Source organism: Parambassis ranga, chromosome 20 (assembly GCF_900634625.1).
Source record: "Parambassis ranga chromosome 20, fParRan2.1, whole genome shotgun sequence".
Lineage (NCBI taxonomy): Eukaryota > Metazoa > Chordata > Actinopteri > Ambassidae > Parambassis > Parambassis ranga.
The window spans coordinates 13,908,439-13,931,914 of NC_041040.1; the positions used below are offsets into that span (position 1 = coordinate 13,908,439).

Consider the following 23,476-nt stretch of genomic DNA (forward strand, 5'->3'; position numbering starts at 1 on the left):
ACTGGATAAAATTGTGTATAAACGTTTAACAGGATGCACTTCGCCACTTGGTTCCGCCCTCCCCGCCCGTGGAGCCTTCCAGAAGTCGCCGGCAGACCCGTGCGACCCGTAGCTCAGCAACACTCCAGAATTTCATCATTGAAACTCATAATTTTATCGTCTAAACACGTATTACGTGTTTCGATTCCTCGGTCAACATGAGCGGTGTGGGGACACTTGCCTTCGATGAGTTTGGAAGGCCTTTCATTATCATTAAAGACCAGGATAGGAAGAAACGGCTGTCGGGAATTGAGGCATTGAAGGTACAATGGGCTAGCTAGCGAAGCTGTTACATGTGCGCTGTCAATTTGCTAATACGCTGTTGGGTGACACGCTGTTGTGTGAGTTTGATACATGCAGCCGGAACGATATGTGTTACTGTATATGCTTATGATTGTAACCATAAACGTTACAGGCAGGCATAATTGTTTGTAGTTTGCAGAGTGCACAACTTAGCATTAGCCAAGCGATTAGCCAGTCATGCTAATACTGAGGCCCATGTGCTTTCGGTGATGCGTTAGGCGATGGATCCTTCTACACAAGGCTGTGCCCAAAATGGTCATCCGTTCTGCAAATCACTTCCCCACTCAACATTTCTATCAGACGCTATGTTCTACTTGTTTTGGAATTTGAAATGAAAAGTTTTTTTTAAACTGTGAGCTGACATGGACGTGTTTTTGTTTTGTAGTCTCATATTATGGCAGCAAAGGCAGTCGCGTCAACGCTGAAAACATCGTTGGGACCAAACGGTGAGTGTGTAGAAAGCTAAAATGTTTTCAATAGATTTATGATTTTAGTACTTTCCCATAACAATTTCCCGTTTGTGTGTCCAGGACTTGACAAAATGATGGTTGACAAGGATGGAGAGGTAACGGTCACCAATGATGGAGCCACTATCCTCAGCATGATGGATGTGGACCACCAGATTGCCAAACTAATGGTCGAGCTGTCCAAGTCCCAAGATGATGAGATTGGTGATGGAACCACTGGAGTTGTTGGTACGCAAAAAATAGCTGTGACAACTGTAACCCTGGATCTGTACTGTGTTGTACAGTATATATGCCTTGGTGTATGTTAATGTGTGTTACACCTAAACTTAGGCATTGTTTTGTTTTTCCTGTGCCTCTTCAAGTGCTGGCAGGTGCTCTTCTTGAGCAGGCTGAGCAGCTGCTGGACCGCGGGATCCATCCCATCAGGATCTCTGACGGTTATGATCAGGCCGCATGCATTGCCATCGAGCAGCTGGACAAAATAGCAGAGACCTTCCCCTTTGATCCCAACAACACAGAACCACTCATCCAGACAGCCATGACAACGCTGGGATCTAAAGTGTAAGTCTGCAGGATGCATTGCATTATTAGATAAAAATATGTCACATTCATTTATATTTTAGTTATATAGTACTTTTCTCCCTTGTGACAAGATGTGAAACACTTACAAATAAGTTTCTGTTGTCTTTTAGTATAAACCGGTGCCACAGACAGATGGCAGAGATTGCAGTAAATGCCATCCTCACTGTGGCTGACATGGAGAGGAAAGACGTGGACTTTGAGCTCATTAAGATGGAGGGCAAGGTGGGCGGAAAGCTGGAGGACACACAGCTCATCAAGGGAGTCATAGTTGACAAGGAGTTCAGCCACCCTCAGATGCCCAAGGTACGATCAAAGGAATATTCTCCAGATGTCAGCAGCTCTCTGTCCAATTAATGTGACATATCTTTGATCACACAGAATAAAAATGGTTGGCAGTTCATACGGCCAAATTAAAGTATAACTTATCACAAAAATATCCCAAGTACCTAAGCACATTCTAGTGAGAATTGTTTACCAGATATAATTGTAGATATGAGTCCAATTCATGTAAATATAGCTTAATTGTATTATTTGACCTACTGAGTTTTTTTCTTTGCTACCATTCAGGTTCTGAAGGATGTTAAAATTGCTATCCTAACCTGCCCGTTTGAGCCTCCTAAGCCTAAGACCAAGCATAAGTTGGATGTGACCTCTGTGGAGGACTACAAAGCCCTCCAGAAATATGAGAAAGAGAAGTTTGAGGAGATGATCCAACAGGTTAGTACCTCATGAATCAGTTAGCTACTGATGTTGTTATTTAACTAGTATTTGGTCACAGAAGAAGAGATTTTAGTGCATGTGCTGTCACCTTTTTTTCTTTTTTCATTTTAGGTCAAAGGCAATGGTGCCAACTTGGCTATCTGCCAGTGGGGCTTTGATGATGAGGCCAACCACCTCCTGCTGCAGAATGAGCTGCCTGCTGTGCGCTGGGTCGGAGGGCCTGAGATTGAGGTGAGAGCTGTTTGTCAAGTCAGAGAACAACTGACTGTAAAGTTACTTTTTGAACAAGATACTTTCACAGCCTTCATCAATTTAATGAGCACAAAGTGTCAATTTTAGATATGTTATTCACTAAATGATGTCACTTGTGGTTTCTCTGCAGTTGATAGCGATAGCCACAGGAGGCCGTATTGTGCCCAGGTTCTGTGAGCTTACACCAGAGAAGCTCGGCACAGCTGGTGTGGTGAAGGAGATCTCCTTTGGCACTACAAAGGATCACATGTTGGTTATCCAGGAGTGCAAAAACACCCGGGCTGTAACCATTTTCATCCGTGGAGGCAACAAAATGGTAAGGGCCGATGCGATTTCAACTCCTTTGCATTACACATTAATTTGATTTATCTTCCTTTGGTTGATACGTAGAGAAGATTGAAGCAAGCCGCCTGGACTTGTAGAGTTTTCTTACAGAACTGATGAAGCTGCTTGGATGAGCAGCGAAACATCTTCAAGTAAACTCTACAAGTCCAGACGCCTTGCTTCAATCTTCTCTAGGTATTACGGCCTGGATGACTGAGAATCTTCATCAACACATCTTCCTTTGGTTGACTATTTATATTATCTCAACAGATCATTGAGGAGGCCAAGCGTGCTCTTCATGATGCTCTGTGTGTTATTCGCAATCTGGTCAGAGACAACCGTGTTGTGTACGGAGGTGGAGCTTCAGAGATTGCATGTGCCCTGGCTGTCAACCAGGCCGCAGATAAGGTAAGAGGCACTAGAGACGTATAGTGTAGTAAACCACTGAGACATACTAACTTGAAATAAACTTGATGATGTCACTTTGTTTCCTTTTCAGTGTCCATCATTGGAACAGTATGCTATGAGGGCATTTGCTGATGCTCTGGAAGTAATTCCAATGGCACTGGCAGAGAACAGTGGCCTGAACCCAATCCAGACCATGACAGAGATCAGAGCCAAACAAGTCAAAGAGAACAACCCCTTTCTTGGCATTGACTGTTTGCACCACAACACCAATGGTAAGGAACCACAGCACTATCTGGTAGTCTTTGTCAACATTATAGATTATTTCCTAATCAGTAGCAACACTGCACCTCATATTTGAACAAAGTTATGTTTCTTAACTGGTTGTTTTTCTTTGTCTCTGCACAGACATGAAGCAGCAACATGTGATTGAGACCTTGATTGGCAAGAAGCAGCAGATCTTATTGGCTACTCAAGTTGTCAAAATGATCCTAAAGATAGATGACATTCGAAGCCCGGGAGAGGTCGAGGATTAAGGCCCTCCTCAACATAAGAAGCCTCAGGCGTGCTCCTCCAGGCTCTGAAATGAGCCTGTTCTGAGATTTTTAGCACTTCTCTGAGAACCATGTCCAAACCGCACTGCATATTGCTATTTATCATTTGACGCAAAATGTCCAAGCTGTTGTAGTATCAACGTCACCATTAAAATGTTGGTCTGTTGAAATTTCAAGAATGTTTGGGCTTTTATTTGAAGGTATGATGCATAGACACAGTGATAGATTAACAAGACAAAACACTGTATTCACATAATCTGGGATTGTAAAACAATTTGAAATACTGTCGCTTAGTGGCCTGGCTACATTGTTCATTTAGCCTATGAGATTTATATTTTGATAAAAGGCACATTCGATGTTGTATGCGGCCTCTGACTTTCATTTACATGTACTTGTTGAGCCAGTTGAGCATGTCTGTTCTGGCCTCCTGGATGCTGGGTTTGTCTGCAGGGTTGATGTCCTCCCTCTTGCGGTGCACAAACCCATGAGTCTGACCTGGAAATGTTTTCACCTGGTAGTCCACGGTGCACTTCTCCTTCAGCTTTGCTTCAAGGGAACACACCTGAACACAGAATTGAAAGAACATCTGTAAAGGCTGGTCAGGAGTGTTCTCATGTGCTACAGGGTGGTTGCATACCAACCTGCTCCAGAGGGATAACTTCATCCTTTTCCCCAAAGATGAACAGTGTAGGGCTCCTCAGCTCAAACCTGTCCTCCTTCTCCCGAATTATTCCTGCACAGTGAAACTCGCCATAAAGCTAACTTACAGAAACAAAATCACCTGTTCTTCTGTATGAATGGCATACCATAAACAGACACTCCAGCTTTGATCTCTGGATACTGTAAGGCCAGATAATGTGTGGCAACTCCACCCCAGCAAAAGCCCACTGCTCCAATGTGTCTGGCCCCACACTGCTCCTTTACGTACCTCAGCACTGCGTCCACCTCTCTAAATGTGATCACAGGCCATTAAAAAATCCACATATGATCATGTAAAGCAAAAAAGCCTCATGTAGGAGGAGCTGTCAGCTGATTAGCCAGCTGAGTTTGTGGTCATTTACTTGTTTATGTTTGTTGGCTTTCTGTCTTCAAGCCACTCCTGAAATTTGGACCAATCGTGTGATGGACTCCACGGCTCCTTTCCAACATAGAAGTCTGGAACAGCAGCACTGCACACACACAAAAATGACAGAAGAAAATCACTGTTAATACAGCAATGCTGTCACTCTGCAGAAAGCTGATGAGCTGAAGTTGAACACACATGTATCCATTGGCAGCCAGCATGTCAGCCATGTATCTGGTGTTGGGAAGCTGCCAGCCATAGATGTCTTGAATGACAATAACGGCCTTGTCAGATGAAGAGGACGGTTTCACTACATAAGCTTTAGTGTGCTCTATCTGGACCTCCTGGCCGAGGCCTCCATACTCCATCCGATCACCAATATCACAGGGACAAGGCTTGGCTTCGTTTGCCATCTACACACACACACACACACACACACACACACACACACACACACACACACACACACACACACACACACACACAGAGAGAGAGAGAGGAAAAGTAACTGAAGTTCCTGTGCAGCTAATTTCACCCTTATAAAAACAATTACGTAACACAATGACAAAGCATTTTGCACAAAGGTTTTTTTCTGACACCGGATGCACAACTAAACAAGTTTACATTGATCAGACATACCGTTTTACGATGTTCTGTGAAGCGGTTTGTGTTTTCGGAGCCTTAAAATGTTTTCAGCTGAAGTGCAAGACGGTGATTGTAAAGTTCACGTGACCCACAACAAGCAAAAGCAAAATTAAAGTCGCCCCACGGCCTTCAAAATAAAAGTATGTTATAATCGTACGGCAACCATCAGGGCTTAAAAATTAGGCCATTTTTTTCATTTTTCTTCGGTCAATATGGTGTCGTTCGCTACGATTTAAACCATTGTTGGGTTATCATACCATGGTTTTAAAATGTATAAGCTTTCTAAATGTACCAGTGTGGCAGGTAGGTTGTTGGTCACTTCCTCGTATCGTGCTAACTTTAGGTAAAGGGATTTAGCAGTGTTTCAAGGGTCAATCATCAACCGGGGGGATGACAGCCATGTTGAGCTTCGAACACCGCTTAACAACAAAAAGCAAAAGGCACCGCTGGGATTCGAACCCAGGATCTCCTGTTTACTAGACAGGCGCTTTAACCAACTAAGCCACGGCGCCGCTGGTCCCAACGATGACATCACCAGATACAGATGCCAGGTCTTGAGCCCCAATGGTTTGTGGGATTTGTAGCTCAAATGGTATGGCTGCGTGCATGTGCACTCAGCTGTCGTAAAACCAAGTCCTACAACAAGTAGCTATGTCATACGGACCATAGTAGTATAATATATAGTAGATACTTTTGTCTGCACACGTTTTTTATTATGAGTTGAAACTAATTATGAAACTATACAAACAGTTAGACTTTACAGTTAATATGTAGAAAAGTGATTAATTTACACGATGCTCCTGAAGGCAGCATATGTCAATAAAGCCATATCTCCTCTATCTTTCCGTGTCAATCCGTGTCTTCTTTGTCTACTCCGGACCCGTGCCATTTCATGTTTTGACTGCTTGGACCTTTACTTGTGTTTGGTATGATTTTGGTTTGTTTTTGGTGATTTTGAAATATTGTATGGGAACATTTTTTATGTTCAAACAGGAGCAAACGTATATACGTATCAGTCTATGTATTCACAGACTGACTCCATTATCCTAATAAACTTTATACTGTTGCTGCTGCAGTTGTAACTCTCTGTGACCTGAGGTTTTACCGCCATCTAGTGGGCAAACTAGATACTCCGCCTGACATGAAGCTTAGGGGTTAAAACACAGGAGAACCAATATGGCTGGTGACAAAACCATGTAATGTAATCATAATGGTTTAAATCACACAGGAACAAAATGAAGGTCCTTTCTCATGATTTCTGAGGACACAAATCATGCTGAGAACAATTTGAACATTCTGCAGAGTATGCCCCATTTTAAACGGCTCTAAGTGTGTGGATCAGCTTGCTAAAATGCCTTTAAAAACAGAATTCTACAAATAAAAGGAGCATTTTGAATCTTAAATATGTTTCACATTCAAGAAAAAGGCAGAAAACATAAGGTAGATAAAAAATATACACATTTATTTGAAGAAAGCAAAGACAGTGTAGCTCTCAGTAATAAAGCCACCCTATTACAGGAGTACAGAGAATAAACAAGAACCTCCTTCATTCATGAATTTCTTAAAGGTAACTTGATTCACATTCAGAGAACTGCAGCTGTAAAGGTGGGTTATATGAGGTCACATATCTAAGAGCAGTCAGTGCCGTATATATATTTATGTCTCCAATATGCTCACCTTAAAGAGTTCATTATGCGACCCACATATGTAGCATGTGTTTCTGGAATAATGACTCAACCAGGACAATAGTGCACAAATAGGTCTACAGCACAGATGTTTCAGGTTTCAGTGTTAAATGTCAGCAAATGCACCAGCTTTGGGTTACTAGGTTACATCATTATAGAACAAGCCTGAGAGTGCAGTTTATAGTCACTTAAAGTGACTATAAACACATGCAAAGATCTACAGTCTACATGGTATATATGGTTAAAGTCGGTTATTTAATATTCTGGTGAATAAATATTTGATGAGACAGTCTGAAAGCAAGCAGCATGAGCTCCTCTGTAGGAAGAGTGAGAACCTATCTGTGATATTTAAGGCAAAACAATTCTGGCTCTTGAACTCAGCTGCTCTGATTTGAACACAGGTTAATTCAAACTAACTGTAGCAGTGCCTATAGTAAGCAGTAATAGATCTGTGGAAGAGGGACGTGTGGATGGCAAACATTCAGTACTTGTGTGAAGCTCTGCCAATGAACATGGCAGCTTTGAGGGTCCATAATAGGTGACCCAACCACTCAGAGTTATGCAACTCTTTGTTCAAGCTTCCTCATGGAAGAATCAAGAATCTGTCTGCAGCAGTTGACCCTTCCACATCACCACCTAGAAAAGGTGCTAAAGTCTCATCTGGCTGCCTGGTGGAGAGCTCTTAATGCAGCTGAAAGAAACAAAGCTTTGGGATTCCCACGTTAAAACACCGTCCCAGAGAGAACAGAGAGGCCTTCACATATACAGAGAAGAAAGGCACTTCAGTCATTGGTTCAAAGGTCAGCTTGTAAATACTTGTGTTCTGTATTTCCTGAAAATTGTCAGACTCATGCCATAAAGTGCCACCACAATGTAGTAATACCTCACATCCGACAAACACAGCTGCCTGTACAGACTGTACAGCTCCAAATTTAGATTGTCTTCAAGATTTTTCTTAAAAGAGAAGTGCATCCCTGTGTAAGGAGGCACATAGTGAGGATATATCTTCGATAATTTGGTTTATGTCAAAAAACATTTAATTAACACATACCCATCACAAACCTGACATTGATTGTTCTAACCAATTAACCAAATAACCCCATTTTTTATATTATCTACTCAAAATCTACTACTGACTCTATGTAGTACCTCTTCATCTCCTTATATATCCCTCTAGATCCCTCTGCTACAAACTAATAATAACATCTGAAAGCTCTTTTTAAAGGCAACGAAAACTGTTTTAAGGTAACACACAAAAATCAATAACTGCTCAAGCACAATACAACTGTACAAACAAAACAGTGTGATAAACACTGCAGAACAAGCAAAGCATTTAGTTTGGTCACAACAAATGGGAGCCTTCTCCCTTGACAGTCATCAACAGGATATTTTAGTAGTGCAGTTCTGCCAGTGGAGTGTATAAACTGGATTTAAAAATAACAAGTGCCTTCTGTACACAGCTTCTTTGATTTAAATTACAGTTTTTTACTTTTTTTAAATATCATATCAGATTAAAATAGGAGAATCAAACTTTGGACAGTATAACATAAAACAGGGTGTTTTCGTTGACGTCTGAAAGACTATAGTCAGACGTCAATAATGCACAAATTCTTTCCAACATGACTGATTATAAAAATAAATAAACTTAGTCACACTAGTATGTGTACTCAGTAACCTATCAGGATTTTACCCTTTGCGTTCTTATCGCGTAACGGTCAGGAAGGTGTCATCAGTCGTGTGTTAGAGGGTCCACCAGCCAAGAGTGTCTCGTTAATCTAGAATCAAACACATAGCACACAATTAGTTTACAACAAAACTCCAGTTTATATATGAACAAGCTCAACTCTCATGCATTTTACTGTGATATCACTATAGTGTCAATACAGAGAAAGGATGTTTGTTTGTGTGTTGCTATGGAACAGGAGATGGAAATGACACACTGAAAAGATAAGATGTTGTGATTCATTCTGCACAGTCACTGTTGCGATCTGGGCTCTATGCATACCACAAAGCAGAGGTATGAGGAAGCAAGATGGATAGGTACATCCGCCTTTAAGGCATCTTTTACTTCCTGAAAGCAGCTACAACAAATACAAAACTACGATGAAATTACTCCAGACTTTTTTTTCCCCTTCAGCTCAACTCTTTTTATTAATCTATTAGCACACTGTCTGGTTTTACAGCCAACAATTCTTTTGTTTTGGTTCATGCTCGCAGCTCTATTAGCTGGGCAACTATAAGTAGACACAGCTAGGAACTAACCAAGGAACATGAAGAAGCATTTAGTACAAGCACTATGTTCTAAAGGTAGCTGCAAACCTTTCCAAATCTTTTTCTGCTTGTTGTGTCGGAAAATATATAGTTTTTAAGAATGAGATTGAAATAAAATAGGCAAATTGCCTGCTGTAAAATCAAAACAAGAATGCTTGGTGGTTTATTCCCTTTTCTAAACAGTCATGTGAGTCATTATCATTATAAGGATACTGTTTATATCAGCTTTAACATCCTACTTTTATAGGTTAAGAAAAGAAGAAGAAACAATTTTTTTTTTTTAATGAGATCAATCATCACTCACTGGAAAGCGGCTCCACCTCCATGGTTTTTGACAAACCCAGTCCAGAGTTCTGTTTCGGCCGGGCCCCCAGCTCTCGAACATCTCTGGTTGGATTCTGGTTCTCATCGAGAGGTTTCTTCTCCTTCACCATCTCCTCTGGAGTGTAGTGCCCCTCCTCAGCTACCATCTTCTCCACCCTCTCCATTAAGTGCCCAACCTGGGGGTGCTCCCCAAATATGCTATTGTTAATAACAAAGTACCTTCGCTTGCATTTCTCCAGCACCCACTTCAGATCTTTGCCCTCCCTGCGAATGTACCTCTCGATGGAAATGGTCCGCAACACCTCAGCCCAGGTAAACACAACAATGGTGTGCCTCCATACCTGCTCCCCAAAGAGGCTCACATGCTCTTCAAGGCGGGCACGGTCTACCTCTGTGAACATGCCGACAGGGATGACTAGCAAGAAAGCATGTGGACCAGGAGGACAAAGAGAGGCTCCTCTTACTATCTCCTGTTTGTAAGAAGGTGGAGTATCCTGGGCGGAGAACCAGCCTGGGGTGTCCACCACAGTAACCTGGCGCCCCTGCACCTCCGTTTGCCTCGTCACACAGAACTCAGCTGCTCGTTCCAGGCGGAACTCCTCTCTACCTAGGATGGTATTTCCTGTCAGGCTCTTCCCTGGCCACCTCCAGCCCATGACCACTAGTCGAACCTCAGGCAGACGATTTGCTTGCTGGGTTGCAGCTGCAGTCTTTTTGGCTTCTTCTTCTGGTCCAGAAGCATCTTTGGCTACAGTCAGTGAATAACCAGAAGTCACTGTGAGCAAGCAGTGCAGTTTTACAGTGAATTTGTATTACTACAGTGATTTACTGACAATTAACAATGCAGGTGTCCTGAGCATTGTGTTTGTTTTGGATGTTAGAGACAGAAGTTAACTATTGAAAACGCAGTTTTAACATATATATAAAACACAAAACATACAATTTAATTCTAAACTAAATGCCTGGTTGTACATCAATTTGGATTTTCCTAAACTTAAATGTACTTTTAGCTTAAAAACACCAACGTGGTCGACACGGAAAATTTAGCTAATTAAATAACTACTAATGGCCTTTATCAATATTTATTTGACAAACAGGCCTTTATAGTTTATAAAGGATTAATATAAGTTCAAACACACGTCAGTCGTTTTAGCTGCTACGTGTGAAACGTGTCAAATTCCGGTTAGTATGTTTAGGCAGAAAACAGTGTGCTAACTTTAAGCTAATTTTAATAGCTCTGGAAACTTCCTATATTAATGTAACAAACCACAAAGTAACTACACTTCCAAAAACAATTTATTGTTTGTCTCACCTGTCGTGTGAAGTGATTTATCAGCCTCCATGGTCCGTTTAAAACTGGATATATGTCTTATTTGGCTGTTACTTGTCTTTGGGCGGCTAGTTCGCCGGAGAAGGACTTCCTACTGATGACAGAAGTTACCGGTGTTGTGCCACAAAGTGATCGTCTGCCAAACACGGATTTCCGTCGCGGGAGCGCGCACGTCGCCTTAAAGCTGCATCGCAGCTACGTCCGTTTGGTCTCCATACTGTTGCACTGTTAATAATAATATTTGCTGATGTGGTTGGTTTTACTTTCCTCGATTTTAAATACATGCTGTAATTTAATATCTGTAATCACACACACACACTTTATGGGCAGTAATCTTTCTTTTTTGGGTGGATAATAATCAACACTTTACAGGGTGTACTGGCCCTTTAGCAGCATTTAAATTGCCAAAATGAAATATTATAGTTATTAAATTACAGCATGTATTTAAATACCACCAAACCGCCGTAGCTCAAGCTACAGACACTCGGCGATGCAGCTTTAAGGCGACGAGCGCGCTCCCGAGACGGAAATCATTTTCTGGCAGACGATCACTTTGTGGCACAACACCCGAATTTACAGGAAAACCAGAATGAAAGGACTTCCGGTGTATGTTTCAAAAATAAAAGCACGACTAAATGCTGTTGCGCGATACATGCAGTTTAAATGCACGAGGAAGTAGTCATCGCTTGAAGCACGCGTGCAAACTCAAGAAAATAAATGAAGACAAGACTGTGAAAACATGTAAGAGACCATATATTGATGTGATCGAGCTACATATTTACAACATTATCGCAAAATCTTTCATTATTTACAGATGCATGCAATACAGTTCTTCTAGATAATAAAAGTCTTAAGTTGTTACCTACACTTTTATGGAAAGAAAAATAATTATGTACAGATTGCATTTGGAATGGAAAACAAGAAACGATAATAGTGACATTTTTAATTCCTTCACTTCTAATTTTTAATATAAATATATTCTGCAAAGTGGCCTTGTAAGCTTCTAAGTAAAAATAAAAACGTTCTTTATAAGGTTTTCTCTGTCGTGTCCTCTAAGTGAGAGGATTCTGTCTTCATGTGTTTATGTAGCCCATGATGCCAGCATGCGCATGTCTTCATCTTCTTCAGCCCTTTTCTTGGTCGCTATTAAAAAAAAGAAGAAAAGAACAAAACTGTCACTAATCAGTGCTATGAAATGATCACGCATCATCAATAGTCCAAGTGACTTGTACTTTTTTATAAAGTAATCTGTCTATTTACATTTCAGATTCATGCATTGTTACAGACTTACTCGCGCGCTGACTGGGCCGTGATGAAGGCAGTCTGGAGCTAGGAACACTTGGCAGTCCGCCCATACTCTTCAGGTCCTCCTCCATCCCCTCCTGCTCCAGCTCTTGCAGCTCAGCCAGCAACTCATCCTAACAAAACACAGGAAACAGTAAACAGGATGTGCTCGGCAAAAAAAAGAGCAACACAAAAGGAAACAGATATAAGATAAAGAGAAACCAAACCTCATCAAACATCTCGCCTGAAGGTCTGGAGATGGCATCCGTGATCTCCCGAGCTATGTCCTGCTGCTCTGTGATGTCCTGCATCAGATCGTCTATCTTGTCAAGGTCCCTAAGACAAGAAAGAAAAAACTGGTTTAAAAACATTCAACCTTCATCTACAAGAAAGACAAATATCTCAATACATAAATACAACCAAGAGAAGATTTAATCTCTTACATGTTCTCATGAACCTTCTTCATGGCCTTTGCAGCATAGCCCATGTTCTTCAGCACCTCTGTGTTGGTGTGCGAGTTCTCTAGAGCCTCCCTCTGAAACTCGATGGTGGACAGTGTGCCATCGATCTGGGTGAGCTGCTGCTCGAAGCGCTTCTTCCTCTTCAAGGCCTGCAGAGCGGCTGATACAGAAAGATTGTACAGGTCACTCATTTGCAAATCTTTCTGATAATTTCACATTTTTCCCTGACACGTATTGGGCGTGCACAAACAAAAGGTACAAGGTTCCTCCCTTTGAATGGCTGCGTTTATTTTTAGTCTGAGGTGGTTCAACAAGCAATGCAGCTAAGAAAACACTTCACACTTACTGCTACTGTAGGTTTCTGCAGTTATTACCTGCAATTCATTTTAGTTTGCTCATATAATATAAACTTGCTGTAGTAATGTAAGGTAATCATTTTGCAACCAAACAAATACCTTCTTAAATGTTCATTTCCCTCCCTCAGCATTTAAATCTCATCCATAAAATAGCATGAAGGAGTCTCCAGCACCACTTCCCAGGTAATGTAAACACTAGCTGAGCTGATGGTGGATGATGCCTGTTTGAAACAACCTCAATCTGCACAAACACGTATAGATATCCACTTACAGTTTCATTGGAACATAACCCCCATAACATAACACAACTAAAGAGATCAAAATCAAAAGCACCATCAGAGATACAGGCTCATTTATAGTTACCTTCAATAAACTGGGTCACTGTATATCAAAACTAGTGAGAGGACTGCTACATGTGAACAACAACCAGGAAATCTAAAAAGTTTATAATTCAGATGTTGGATAACTTCAGGAGGAAAATGTTTTATATTGTTTTTTAAACGTAAACAATATGTTTAACAACCTCAAATATTTTAATGTTTTGAAATGTGATCGTGAAAAGATTCACCTGAATAAAACCACCAGGGTTGTTTACATGGCGCTGTTTTACCTTGTTATTTGCTTTATAAAAAAAGGACTACATTTTAAACTTTTAGAAGTCTGAGGGCCTGTCGCACCTTTGGTCTGGGCTTTGGTGAACAAGTGCACATATTTAAAAAACACACACACACTGTACCTCTCTTGTTTTTCGTGCCATGTTTCTTGGCCAGCGCTAGTTCTTGCTCGATCCTCTTCTCCAAGTACTCCTGCTTCTTCGTCAGCATTTCCTCGGTCTCCCGGAGTTTGTGGATGGCCTCCTGGGGGGAAGGACCTCCTCGCGACCGGTGGTGTTTGGACTTGGAGCTGGATGAACTCGAGCTCGAGCCCCCCTTGAAAAAATTCGATAATTTGCTCATTTTGGAAACTTCTAGAAGGAACTGCGAAGTTTATTAAAACACGCAAACTCTAGTCAACAGCCGTCCGTGTTCAGCGTCTCTGCAGACGGGCGTGTTTCGAGTAGAATTTCCAGCTCGACGGCTTTCTTGATTTTTTCAATTCAAACGAGCCAGTGAACGCACCTTTAACCGCCACGCCTTCACCTGAGTGACGTCATGATACCTGACGCCCTTCCTCCACTCTCCCTGCTGCTGCGTTTACATTAGGACAAGCTAATACACTTTCCGTGGGGTCGTGGGCTTTATTTATTTATAATAGTTAGCTAATAGCTAATAGAAACATTTTTATTTACAGCGAATAAATGGAAATGACGAAAAACTAGAAACTAAAATATAACCAATTTTAAGTCATTTGTAATTTATAAGCAAACAGTACCAGACGCTTAAAATAGCTCAAAACAGATTCTCAGTACGTTATTATTATGTTTTAGAAAAACAAATATCGGTCACGTGACGTCACTCTGGAGGTCAAAGTTCGTGTTGACATCTTCCGCACACTCACGGCTAACTAATGGCTGAATTAGATATCGGGAAACATTGTAAGATCGATTCCTGCAATCTGAAAGGTCCGTTTCAACTTTTCAACTTTTAACTATGATAAACAAATGTTGGAAGTTGTGCTGCCATTTATTTGGCTCTAATATACAGCGAGTGTGTTTTTAGCATGGCTAGCCTGTTAGCTAGCTCGCTGCCAGTAGCTTCTTTAGAAACTGTTAGCTCTCGATGTTAGCTAGCCTCCTGACTGTTAACTGTATGAGCTCTGTGTGACACGAACAGTCTCTCTATTATTAACACATCCTCGGTCAAACTGGGAGCTGGTATCATGAGAAAACATCAACACAGTTAGCGGTTAGCTAGACTGCTCATGTTCAAGTAAAGAGAGGCTAAAAATGAGATAAATGTCACTGAAAGTAGTTTCGAGCTACTTCAGTATCTACTGATATGCTCTAACTGCATCTCAGACTAATCCAGGGATGTGCTGTTTGTTGTTGATCCATGTTTTGACAAAGTCTAATGTTAATGTTCTGTGGTTTACTTTGTGTACCACTTTCTTCTTATAGATTTTCTTCCATTTGTTTGTGATTCCTGCAGTGGTGTTTTCTGGTAAGGGCACATTATCTGTTGGCAAGAAAGTAAGCTAAACAAAGTACTTATTATTATGAGTAATGTCAGGGGTTTAAGACAGCCATACCACTATTCAGTTCCACTAAAGAAGAGCATCACAATGTTTTCATATGTGAATGCTTTTTAGCTTGGTATCTATAATAACCATATGTATGCCCTAACAAACAAGGTCTATTTATATTAATGGTCATGTGTTACATCATATATTGATTTATGATCAAACTGAAATTCACTGAGTAAAGATGTTTCTCATGTTACACCACAGATCATTTGTTTGCTTTGTTCTGTCTAATAAATGTTTTGTTTGTCTGGCAGTCTTGAGCACAGAAGCAGAGAGGCTCACTCGTGTACAGAGGTAGGCTGTTTTGTATTGACATGTAGTTAATGGGTTTCTTTGATAAGATACTAGTACACCCCCCATTTTCCTTTTAACCTGATACTGACTATATGTTTTTGTTCATTTTTTTCAAGGTGTCAGTTAAGAGAGAATCTCGCACTGCAGGTGGCAGCACGAGTTATCCATGCTCATTTAAAGATTGCAAGGGGAAGGAACTGTTACCAGTTATATGCCCACAATGTGAAAAACATTTCTGTTTGGTGTAGGTTATTTTTGTTTCTCTTTATTGTAAACTTCCTGTACTTGTGTGGACTTGTGTCATCACTGGAACATATAAGCTGAGTTTCTTTTGTTTTTGCCTCACAGACATCGGCATCAGGATGATCACAAGTGTGAAAAGTTGGAGGTTCAAAAGCCTCGAATGGCAGCCACCAAAGAGCTGGTGCAAAAGATTGTAGGTCAGTTAAAATAGTTTTTGTCCGATGGATTTTTCTCTGTCATTCCTCTTTTGACCACATGGGACCAGTAGTAAACAAAATGTTCACCTCTGTATGTGCGGCCTTCAGCCTCTGCCTACTTAACATTTGTGTGTAATGTTTTCATTCCTCTGCTCAGAGTCAAAGGATGGATCCAAAAGCAAAGGTCGCAGAGGAGCGAAGAACAGCGCAACAGCCGCAAAAGTAGCCCTGATGAAACTGAAACTTCATGCTGCAGGAGACAAAGGACTGCCACAGGTAAGCTCCTACCTGCTTTTATTTTAACTTTAAAAACTAAAAGTTGCTCATCACTTGCCTGTTTCCATTTGGTTACTGTTTTTTTTTTTTGCTTTCTAGACAGAGAGAACCTACTTCCAGGTGTATCTTCCCAAAGAATCTAAAGACTCCAGCAAGCCCATGTTCTTCTGTTCTAAATGGAGTGTGGGAAAGGTGGTGGACTATGCAGCATCTCTAGCCAGCCTCAAGAACAACAATAATGTACTGACAGCTAAGGTAACCAGAAACAGCATGTGAACATACCTTCGTTCATGCACCTCTTTTATTCTATTTTCAGAAAAGCTTTTACCACATCTACGTGTAGAACAACCTTGTTTGCATACCTGCAACACTTTCCTGTCAACAACATGTGACAGTAGTGGGACCTCTGCTTACAGGAATACGTTACGACAAGACACAGGAAGATGGGTTAACCAGTGTTTTGATCATCTTGTATATGAAAACCAAATCACAAAGTGTATTTCCTGTTTTTTTCAAACAAAAAAAGTTTGATCTACAGCCCCCAAATATACTGTATACTGCTTCTTAAACTACTTCCAAAAGTAGTGTGACTATGTCTTAGAAATTTTAGAGAAATGCTGATAAAATAGGAGGGGAAACGGGTGTGAGGGGGCATGAATGTGTTAGGATGGAAGTGTTCAGTGTCAGCTGCTGCATACAGTCTGTGGTGTCAGCTGTTTGCATTTGTTTACTTCTGTCTTTCTCACTGTGGCCACATACGCTGTAGTTTAGTCCAGCTGATTCAAACTGTTCTCATGCAAACAACAGAAGAGTAGTGACTTTAACATTATTTCATGTATTTCTTAACAGTTGCACTTCTCTTCATTTGCAGAAGCTGCGTTTGTGTCATCCTCAGACAGGCGATGCTCTTCGTATGGATGACACCCTGATCTCGCTGCTGGAACACTCAGAAACTCCCCTGTATAATGGGGGTAATGTGATCCTGGAGTACCTAGACAATGAGTGCACATGCCTGGAGGATGTGTCTGAGTATATTACACAGACTTGACCGATAAACTTTAACCAGTGGATGGTTTTTCTAAACAGTTTCTATTCATGTCAATAAAATCTTACATTGCAATGACTTCTTATTGTATGGAGCATTTAATCATATCTTTAATCATCACTGAGTCTGTTTGCAATGCAGGAGGAGCATAAACGACCCAGGTGGGACTTGAACCCACAATCCCCAGCTCCGGAGGCTGATGCCTTATCCATTAGGCCACTGGGCCATTTTTATAACCTTTTATATCATTTCCAATGACATCGTTATCAAACCAATCATCATAGCTTGTACAATTTGCAATCAATGAATTCTTAAAACGTTACCAAATATAGAGAAAACTGACTGATGCTAAGAAACTCAACCTTCTAAGAAAAGGATGTACAGAAAAATGACAAAAGTGGTTATTTCTAGTCTATTTCTATCTATTTCTAAAATGCATCTACTTAAAGGAAGTATTTCAACATGTTAGGAGACCCTCTGAGGGTCTGAGTCCACAGGCGATACACAGTGAATACAGCAATCTGAAAATACCCCACAACAACTCTGAATCTGCTGTTCTTGTTTCAGCAATTGCTAAGCAAGCCTTGACCAACCATTTTCTTTTCCTTTATACTGACAGGCTCAGAAGCCAATCAGAGGACAGCATAAACAAACATGGGCGGGCACATTCTAGGCCTTATATAAAAAAAAGGGGCTGGGTTTTATCGTACAGTAGATTCCGTTGTTTTGATGAGAATAGATGTGTAGTTGAGGTTATCGTCGATTTGTAACAACATTAAACCGTTCTAAAATTACTATCAGGCTATTAGGTAGCTCGTTGCTGCTTTTCTGATCGAGTCGCTCGGAAAAAAGGCGACTTGGTCCAGCAGATACAGATCGTTTTGTAAAATCAGGTCGAAAGGGATGCCGCTGCAGACAGACTCCGACGGACGCCAACAGTCTCTGGATTTAATCTCATCGCATTTAATCGGGAAGAGCAGTTTTTCTATAAATTTAAAGGGCCTCAGAATAAACCATTCTCGACCGAGTGCCTCTGTAAGATGCTTAAGTTTTAATAATTAATAGCTCAGCGGTGAAGTGAAGACAGGGCAATCAGCAGGCTAGCGGCTATCCTAGCTAACGTTAGCTAGTCAACAACAAAGCGCGGCTCGTTAATCTTCGGCTAGCAGTCGGTTATAGAGGTCGAGTGTCCATCGATACAGACGTCTGATTAACTTTTGAACCCTTCTGTTTTCTGCCTGTGCTGAAAATAGTGCTCGGTAAGTCAAATGTGTCAATGTACTGAACCAGGAAGACGATTTGTCAACTTGAGCATGGTGGGGGAGGGGCGCGTTGTTTCTGATGGAGGAAGTAGTGTTTTAATGTGGAAGGTTGTCCTCACGGGGCGCTGCAGCCCCCAGTAAAGCTTGGCCCATACTCCACCAGAACAGAGAACTAGCTCCACGGGTGGTAAGAGAAAAAGTTCTGCCCGGGCCATATGTCCGAGAGAGCTGCAGAACAGGCGCTCCGAGAGAGAAATGACGTCATTTTGTGGGCGGAACTTCGGCAGCGAGGAGCGAGTTCTCTGTTCTCGTGGAGTCTGGATCCAGCTTAACACGCCATGTACACACTTGTTTACCAGTTTTAATGCTTACTTACGTTTTGTTGTTGTAATAACACCACTACATGTATATGCTTTTGCAAGTATGTCTTTCTACCTGGTTGTTGCTCACTATGGATACAAAGTCAATAGAATAGAATTGAAGTCTGTCCAGGAGAGGGTGGTCAGGGATATCCATGATTGATACGTAACAATATATGTATGTTTGTGTACACACAGCCATGAAACTGTTGGAGAACTCCAGCTTTGAAGCCCTCAGCTCCAGACTGTGTGTTGAAACAGGGGAGTCTCGCATCCTTGGAAGGTAAATGCTATACATTGCGTATTATTCTCATGCTTTAACATTTACAAACTGTAATTTTGAGGTCAGGTCTTCCAAAAACACACATCATCAAAGAGGTAGTAGTTGGTGGTCCGCACATACACGCCACTTTGGGTTAATGAAAGCTATCAACAGTGGAAGGATCTACCTTTTTTTTAACATCTGGTAAATTCAACATCCTTTTATGACATATTGTGATTGGTTGGTTTGTAGAATGCCGTCATGCCATTAATCACACAATCAGAATTGTTATTATCAGAGATTTGCCTCAGGCCATGTATCATCCAAAACTCCAAATCACACAGCATTATTTTTTCCACCATGTGATAGAAGTCCCCCAAACCCAATTTTATTTTAATATAGCTTCTGAAAGGTTGGGCTTAGGTTGGTATGGGGCTTTGTGAGGCGTCTTTTCTTAGTCTATTGGCTGTTGTGATGGTGGCAAGCACCCAATTTGGGGAAGCAGACGGATGCCAAGAAATAATGTGGACTGAGGTTGTTCTATTGTTCTCTTTACTCCACCACATGCTTTGGTCAAATAGTTTGTGTTATTGTTTGACATTTGATTGCCTTTATTTTAATTCAGTTTAATGCTTCAAAGTCAGACATCAGTTGACCTGAAACTCTCTTGTTATCTCATTCTGCCCCACTTATCCCTTTATACCCCAGCAGTAAAGCCAGTCTTCTTTTTGCAGGAAAGGTCTTTACTGATATGATGCCATGAATTGGTTATAAAGGGTATGAGAGGTGTGTCTGGTGCAGAGATCACTGCTCTTAATGGGGTAGTAAAGCTTTCTACATGGAGGACTACTTCCTGCGCATGTGCTGAAAGTTAATAGATGACTAGTAGTTGTTGTTTTGGCTCTGTGTTTAGGTTATGTAAAGCTCTCGCCCGGGCCTGCAGATACAGCGACTGAGTTGTTGCATAAAGGGCGGTGGGTTGTGGAGTTATGTGGCTCAGTCAGCCTCAGCAGTGTTTGGTGTGTGGGTGGTGAAACTGAGCTTCTGTGCTGGTGGCGACCTACAAGTGACGCAGATCACGGTGTCCTCTCGCACTGTGTCTCTGTGTCTCACAGGCACGTACTGTACATACACAGAATGATACTACATGATAGCCGAGTGCAGACGGAGCTGCCAAGCCTGCTGGTGTTTAGGCTGCTTAGTGGATTAGTGAGGCAGCCCTTCATGGCAGCAGGACTCGCGCTAAGAACGTCCCCTGCAGGTTTCCAGGGGGTTTATGGCATTTTCAGCAGGCATGACAGAAAACTGTTGTGCATTTGTGCTGCACTTAGGAGATATTGTGTAATACTTCTCAAAATAACTAATAGAGGAGAGGTGGTGTTCAGGGTAAAAGTGTTTGGTGCTAAAAGCAGCACAGAGTGTGTGTGTATATGTGAACTAATGTGTTACAAAGTCTTCTCTCAGCTCCAGTGTCGTACAGTCGTCTGGTTACCCAGAGTGTTGTGTCGGCAGGTCAGCTGTGTTGTGTGTGTGTGAAATACCAGGGCAGTTATTTCCACCATTGAGTCCTCCTATGTCCCTAAAATTAGAACTCAGGGTTGATGTGGGTTTTAATAGTCTATCCTAAGTTACACAACCTTTCTGCTCTTGTATAACCTCTAGATGGGTGGGGACAAAAAATAAACAAGTGCACACCGGCCGGCCCCTCTCACATATCTATATCAGCAGTCTGTCCCAGAAACACGTAGGAGCATGTTGCAAATTTCAGCATGAACTTGTCAGGTGTTCGTGCTGATATCGCTCACATAGGCTGTAGATGTCATGGCAGCCAAGTTTTATGCGCTGAAAAAAGTAATCTCGTCATTAGCGGTTTATGAAAGCAGTTGTAAGCTGCAGCAGTTATTTGTGTCATTTTTAGTTAAAAAAAAAAAAAGATTGTGAAAGGTTTATCATCTGTTATGTAACAGACTATTAATGTAATTTAGCTCAGCTGGACTCTGTTATTCTGTTTGTTTAATTTAACTCTTAACTCTTTCTGTCATGCAGGATCGAGAGCTACTCTTGCAAGATGGCAGGAGATGATAAACATATGTTCAAGCAGTTCTGCCAGGAGGGGGAGCCACATGTACTGGAGGCCCTCTCTCCCCCTCAGTCCACCAGTGCCACCAGCCCTTCACAGTGAGTGCTACAAGTATTTGATGCATGCTAGATTGTATATTGATAGATGTGTTGCTAAATTCTCATGTTGTCCGCTTCAGGCTGGGGAAGAGCAGCGAGGACGGAGAGAACCCTCTAAGTGACAAGTGTTGTAGGAAGACTCTCTTCTACCTCATCACCACGCTCAACGAGTCATTCCGGCCGGACTATGACTTCAGTGCAGCACGGGCCCACGAGTTCAGCCGCGAGCCCAGCCTCAACTGGGTCAGTATGCTGATCTGTAGATCTTAAAAAAAAAAAAAAAAGAAAAAAGAAAAGACCAGTCCTGATTGTCTGTCATTTCCCTCCAGGTGGCAAATGCAGTCAACAGCAGCCTGTTCTCTGCTGTGGGAGAGGAGTTCAACTCACTGGGGCCCGAGCTGTGGAATGCCATTGACCAGGAGATCAACCTGCAGGGCTGTGACATTTACAGGTAGACGTAAAGATCATTTATGCAGCACAAGGTTCCTTTGGTGTCAAGAAGAGCCAGTTTGATCTTTTTATTTTGGCTCTTAGCTACAACCCAGATCTGGACTCGGACCCTTTTGGTGAAGAGGGGAGCCTCTGGTCCTTCAACTACTTCTTCTACAACAAAAAACTGAAGAGAATTGTATTCTTCACGTGCCGCTCCGTCAGGTGAGAAACGGCGCTACTGCTGACCTTGTCAGTCTGTTAAAATGTTTCACATATGCTTTGGATGGGTTGGTCATGAAAGCATTTCGCACACCTGCAGTGTCCTGAGCGGTTATGGCCGTGGTTGTCTTGACAACGAGCTGGACATGGAGCTTGATGATGAAGAGGAGATGGATGGCTTCACTGAGGACAGGTTAGACTGCTTGTGTATTCATAAACGCAAATGCACCTGTGCTGTGTGAAGACTTTTCTGTTGACCTGTTCTTTTCCTTCTCTCAGGTGCCCCAGAGCTCTGTGTGTGTAAATGTTGGACACGCCTCAGCCAAAGGACATCGCAGCTTTTCTTCCCCTCCTCCCATTTTTTGCTCCATCTACCTTTCTTCTTCTTTTTGTTGGATTTTTGCAGCCTCATCCAAAGCCATGTTCATATTTTTAGACTAATGCATGCTTGACGCCTTCTCTTCTGCCGGTGGTGAACTGTGCGCCATGAGGAGGTGAACGTTTTGTGAAGACACCGCCACATAACATCATTCTTAAGTATACATATATTTTTTTTCCCTGAGCTCCAAACAGCACACCCTCTAGTCCACATGCTTCCAAAGAGACCACTTCATGGACGCTTAAGTAGAAGAAGGTCTTGTTGTGGATGAAAAAGAAAGACTGCAAGTGAGTTCTGTTCTTTGCAAATGATGTCACAGAGGAGTCCAGATAACACCAGCATCAACAAGACAGATTTCTATAGTTCTCTCCTGGGACCGGCCGGGCTGGCTGACGAGTTGAGAGCTCCTCTGCTCCTCATCTTTTGTTGTGTTGCTTTTTACGTGTGACAGTGACGTTACTGTGAGAACTTTTCTGTTTGAACATTGCATTTATTACTGAAGCTTGTCAGGCAGGAGGAAGCCCAGTGGAGGTACTCCTGGCTTCTGGGTTGCAGCTTAGGAAACATATCAGACGTTCACGATTACACAGTTGGATTGTATGTCTTGTTTAAATCCAGTATTTTTAACCCTACCCTGCCTCATTCCTATGTGTGTCTTGCCAGTGTTCTTTGCTCATTACCTCAGTGCAAAGGCTTCATTTAAAAGTGAATGTATAGTAGAGGGGAAAAAAACAGAAAATCCTTTTTAGAAACAGAGCTCTTCTTTTACAGTGGCTAGGAGTTTCTGTGTCTTTTATTGACTGTTCTGTGCTTCGTTTGATCAGCCAATATATTACAGATGTGAATAAACTGGTGTTTGTATCAGAGCAACTTGGGTTTATTTTGAACTTGGGAAATAATCAGTCCAGCCTGGGACTCCCCCTCGTGGAAGTTAAAGTAATTACAGAAACAATGATTATACTATTGCAGCTATTAGCTTTACTTGTTCTAGTAATGCTGGATGGTCAGACACTTTGAACATTTACTCCTGACTGTCTCCATAGTTACAGTAGCTCCTCCTTCCAGCTTTGATACTTAACTGCTA

The 23,476-nt window shown here is 41.8% G+C and overlaps 6 protein-coding genes and 2 non-coding genes across 9 annotated transcripts; 3 read left to right on the top strand and 5 right to left on the bottom strand.

The window, feature by feature from the left end:
- Positions 1 to 66: 66 nt before the first annotated feature.
- cct5 (chaperonin containing TCP1, subunit 5 (epsilon)) lies at positions 67 to 3,822 on the top strand. Its single transcript, XM_028433365.1, has 11 exons — positions 67 to 302; positions 728 to 788; positions 873 to 1,037; positions 1,172 to 1,370; positions 1,502 to 1,694; positions 1,959 to 2,108; positions 2,223 to 2,342; positions 2,494 to 2,679; positions 2,958 to 3,095; positions 3,187 to 3,367; positions 3,501 to 3,822. The coding sequence occupies exons 1-11, from the start codon at positions 198 to 200 to the stop codon at positions 3,626 to 3,628; spliced, it is 1,626 nt and encodes a 541-aa protein (XP_028289166.1). The 5' UTR covers positions 67 to 197; the 3' UTR covers positions 3,629 to 3,822.
- Positions 3,811 to 5,503, bottom strand: cmbl (carboxymethylenebutenolidase homolog (Pseudomonas)). Its single transcript, XM_028433367.1, has 6 exons — positions 5,349 to 5,503; positions 4,908 to 5,122; positions 4,708 to 4,815; positions 4,453 to 4,595; positions 4,288 to 4,379; positions 3,811 to 4,208 (listed from the first exon to the last, which is right to left on the bottom strand). The coding sequence occupies exons 2-6, from the start codon at positions 5,120 to 5,122 to the stop codon at positions 4,029 to 4,031; spliced, it is 738 nt and encodes a 245-aa protein (XP_028289168.1). The 5' UTR covers positions 5,349 to 5,503; the 3' UTR covers positions 3,811 to 4,028.
- Positions 5,504 to 5,792: 289 nt separating this feature from the next.
- On the bottom strand, positions 5,793 to 5,866 carry trnat-agu (transfer RNA threonine (anticodon AGU)). The gene has a single exon. It is a non-coding gene; the product is annotated as a tRNA-Thr (tRNA).
- A 929-nt stretch (positions 5,867 to 6,795) lies between these two features.
- On the bottom strand, positions 6,796 to 11,083 carry gimap4 (GTPase IMAP family member 4). 2 transcript variants are annotated; one of them, XM_028433489.1, is made up of 3 exons: positions 10,947 to 11,083; positions 9,615 to 10,382; positions 6,796 to 8,814 (listed from the first exon to the last, which is right to left on the bottom strand). In XM_028433489.1, exons 1-3 carry the CDS (start codon positions 10,975 to 10,977, stop codon positions 8,810 to 8,812), a joined length of 804 nt encoding a protein of 267 aa, XP_028289290.1. In that variant the 5' UTR covers positions 10,978 to 11,083; the 3' UTR covers positions 6,796 to 8,809. The 2 variants fall into 2 exon arrangements, with proteins under 2 accessions (XP_028289290.1, XP_028289289.1); XM_028433488.1 differs by lacking the exon at positions 6,796 to 8,814 and having other exon boundaries at positions 9,607 to 10,382.
- A 779-nt stretch (positions 11,084 to 11,862) lies between these two features.
- chmp4c (charged multivesicular body protein 4C) lies at positions 11,863 to 14,173 on the bottom strand. Its single transcript, XM_028433082.1, has 5 exons — positions 13,802 to 14,173; positions 12,692 to 12,869; positions 12,476 to 12,584; positions 12,256 to 12,382; positions 11,863 to 12,107 (listed from the first exon to the last, which is right to left on the bottom strand). Exons 1-5 carry the CDS (start codon positions 14,019 to 14,021, stop codon positions 12,046 to 12,048), a joined length of 696 nt encoding a protein of 231 aa, XP_028288883.1. The 5' UTR covers positions 14,022 to 14,173; the 3' UTR covers positions 11,863 to 12,045.
- Positions 14,174 to 14,521: 348 nt separating this feature from the next.
- zfand1 (zinc finger, AN1-type domain 1) lies at positions 14,522 to 17,379 on the top strand. Its single transcript, XM_028433080.1, has 8 exons — positions 14,522 to 14,626; positions 15,122 to 15,164; positions 15,501 to 15,540; positions 15,657 to 15,784; positions 15,889 to 15,980; positions 16,138 to 16,256; positions 16,356 to 16,511; positions 17,128 to 17,379. Exons 1-8 carry the CDS (start codon positions 14,572 to 14,574, stop codon positions 17,302 to 17,304), a joined length of 810 nt encoding a protein of 269 aa, XP_028288881.1. The 5' UTR covers positions 14,522 to 14,571; the 3' UTR covers positions 17,305 to 17,379.
- A 75-nt stretch (positions 17,380 to 17,454) lies between these two features.
- trnar-ccg (transfer RNA arginine (anticodon CCG)) lies at positions 17,455 to 17,527 on the bottom strand. The gene has a single exon. It is a non-coding gene; the product is annotated as a tRNA-Arg (tRNA).
- A 473-nt stretch (positions 17,528 to 18,000) lies between these two features.
- On the top strand, positions 18,001 to 23,259 carry maf1b (MAF1 homolog, negative regulator of RNA polymerase III b). Its single transcript, XM_028433081.1, has 8 exons — positions 18,001 to 18,560; positions 19,121 to 19,205; positions 21,231 to 21,362; positions 21,443 to 21,605; positions 21,692 to 21,813; positions 21,897 to 22,016; positions 22,114 to 22,206; positions 22,293 to 23,259. The coding sequence occupies exons 2-8, from the start codon at positions 19,123 to 19,125 to the stop codon at positions 22,315 to 22,317; spliced, it is 738 nt and encodes a 245-aa protein (XP_028288882.1). The 5' UTR covers positions 18,001 to 18,560; positions 19,121 to 19,122; the 3' UTR covers positions 22,318 to 23,259.
- The last annotated feature ends 217 nt before the right edge of the window (positions 23,260 to 23,476 follow it).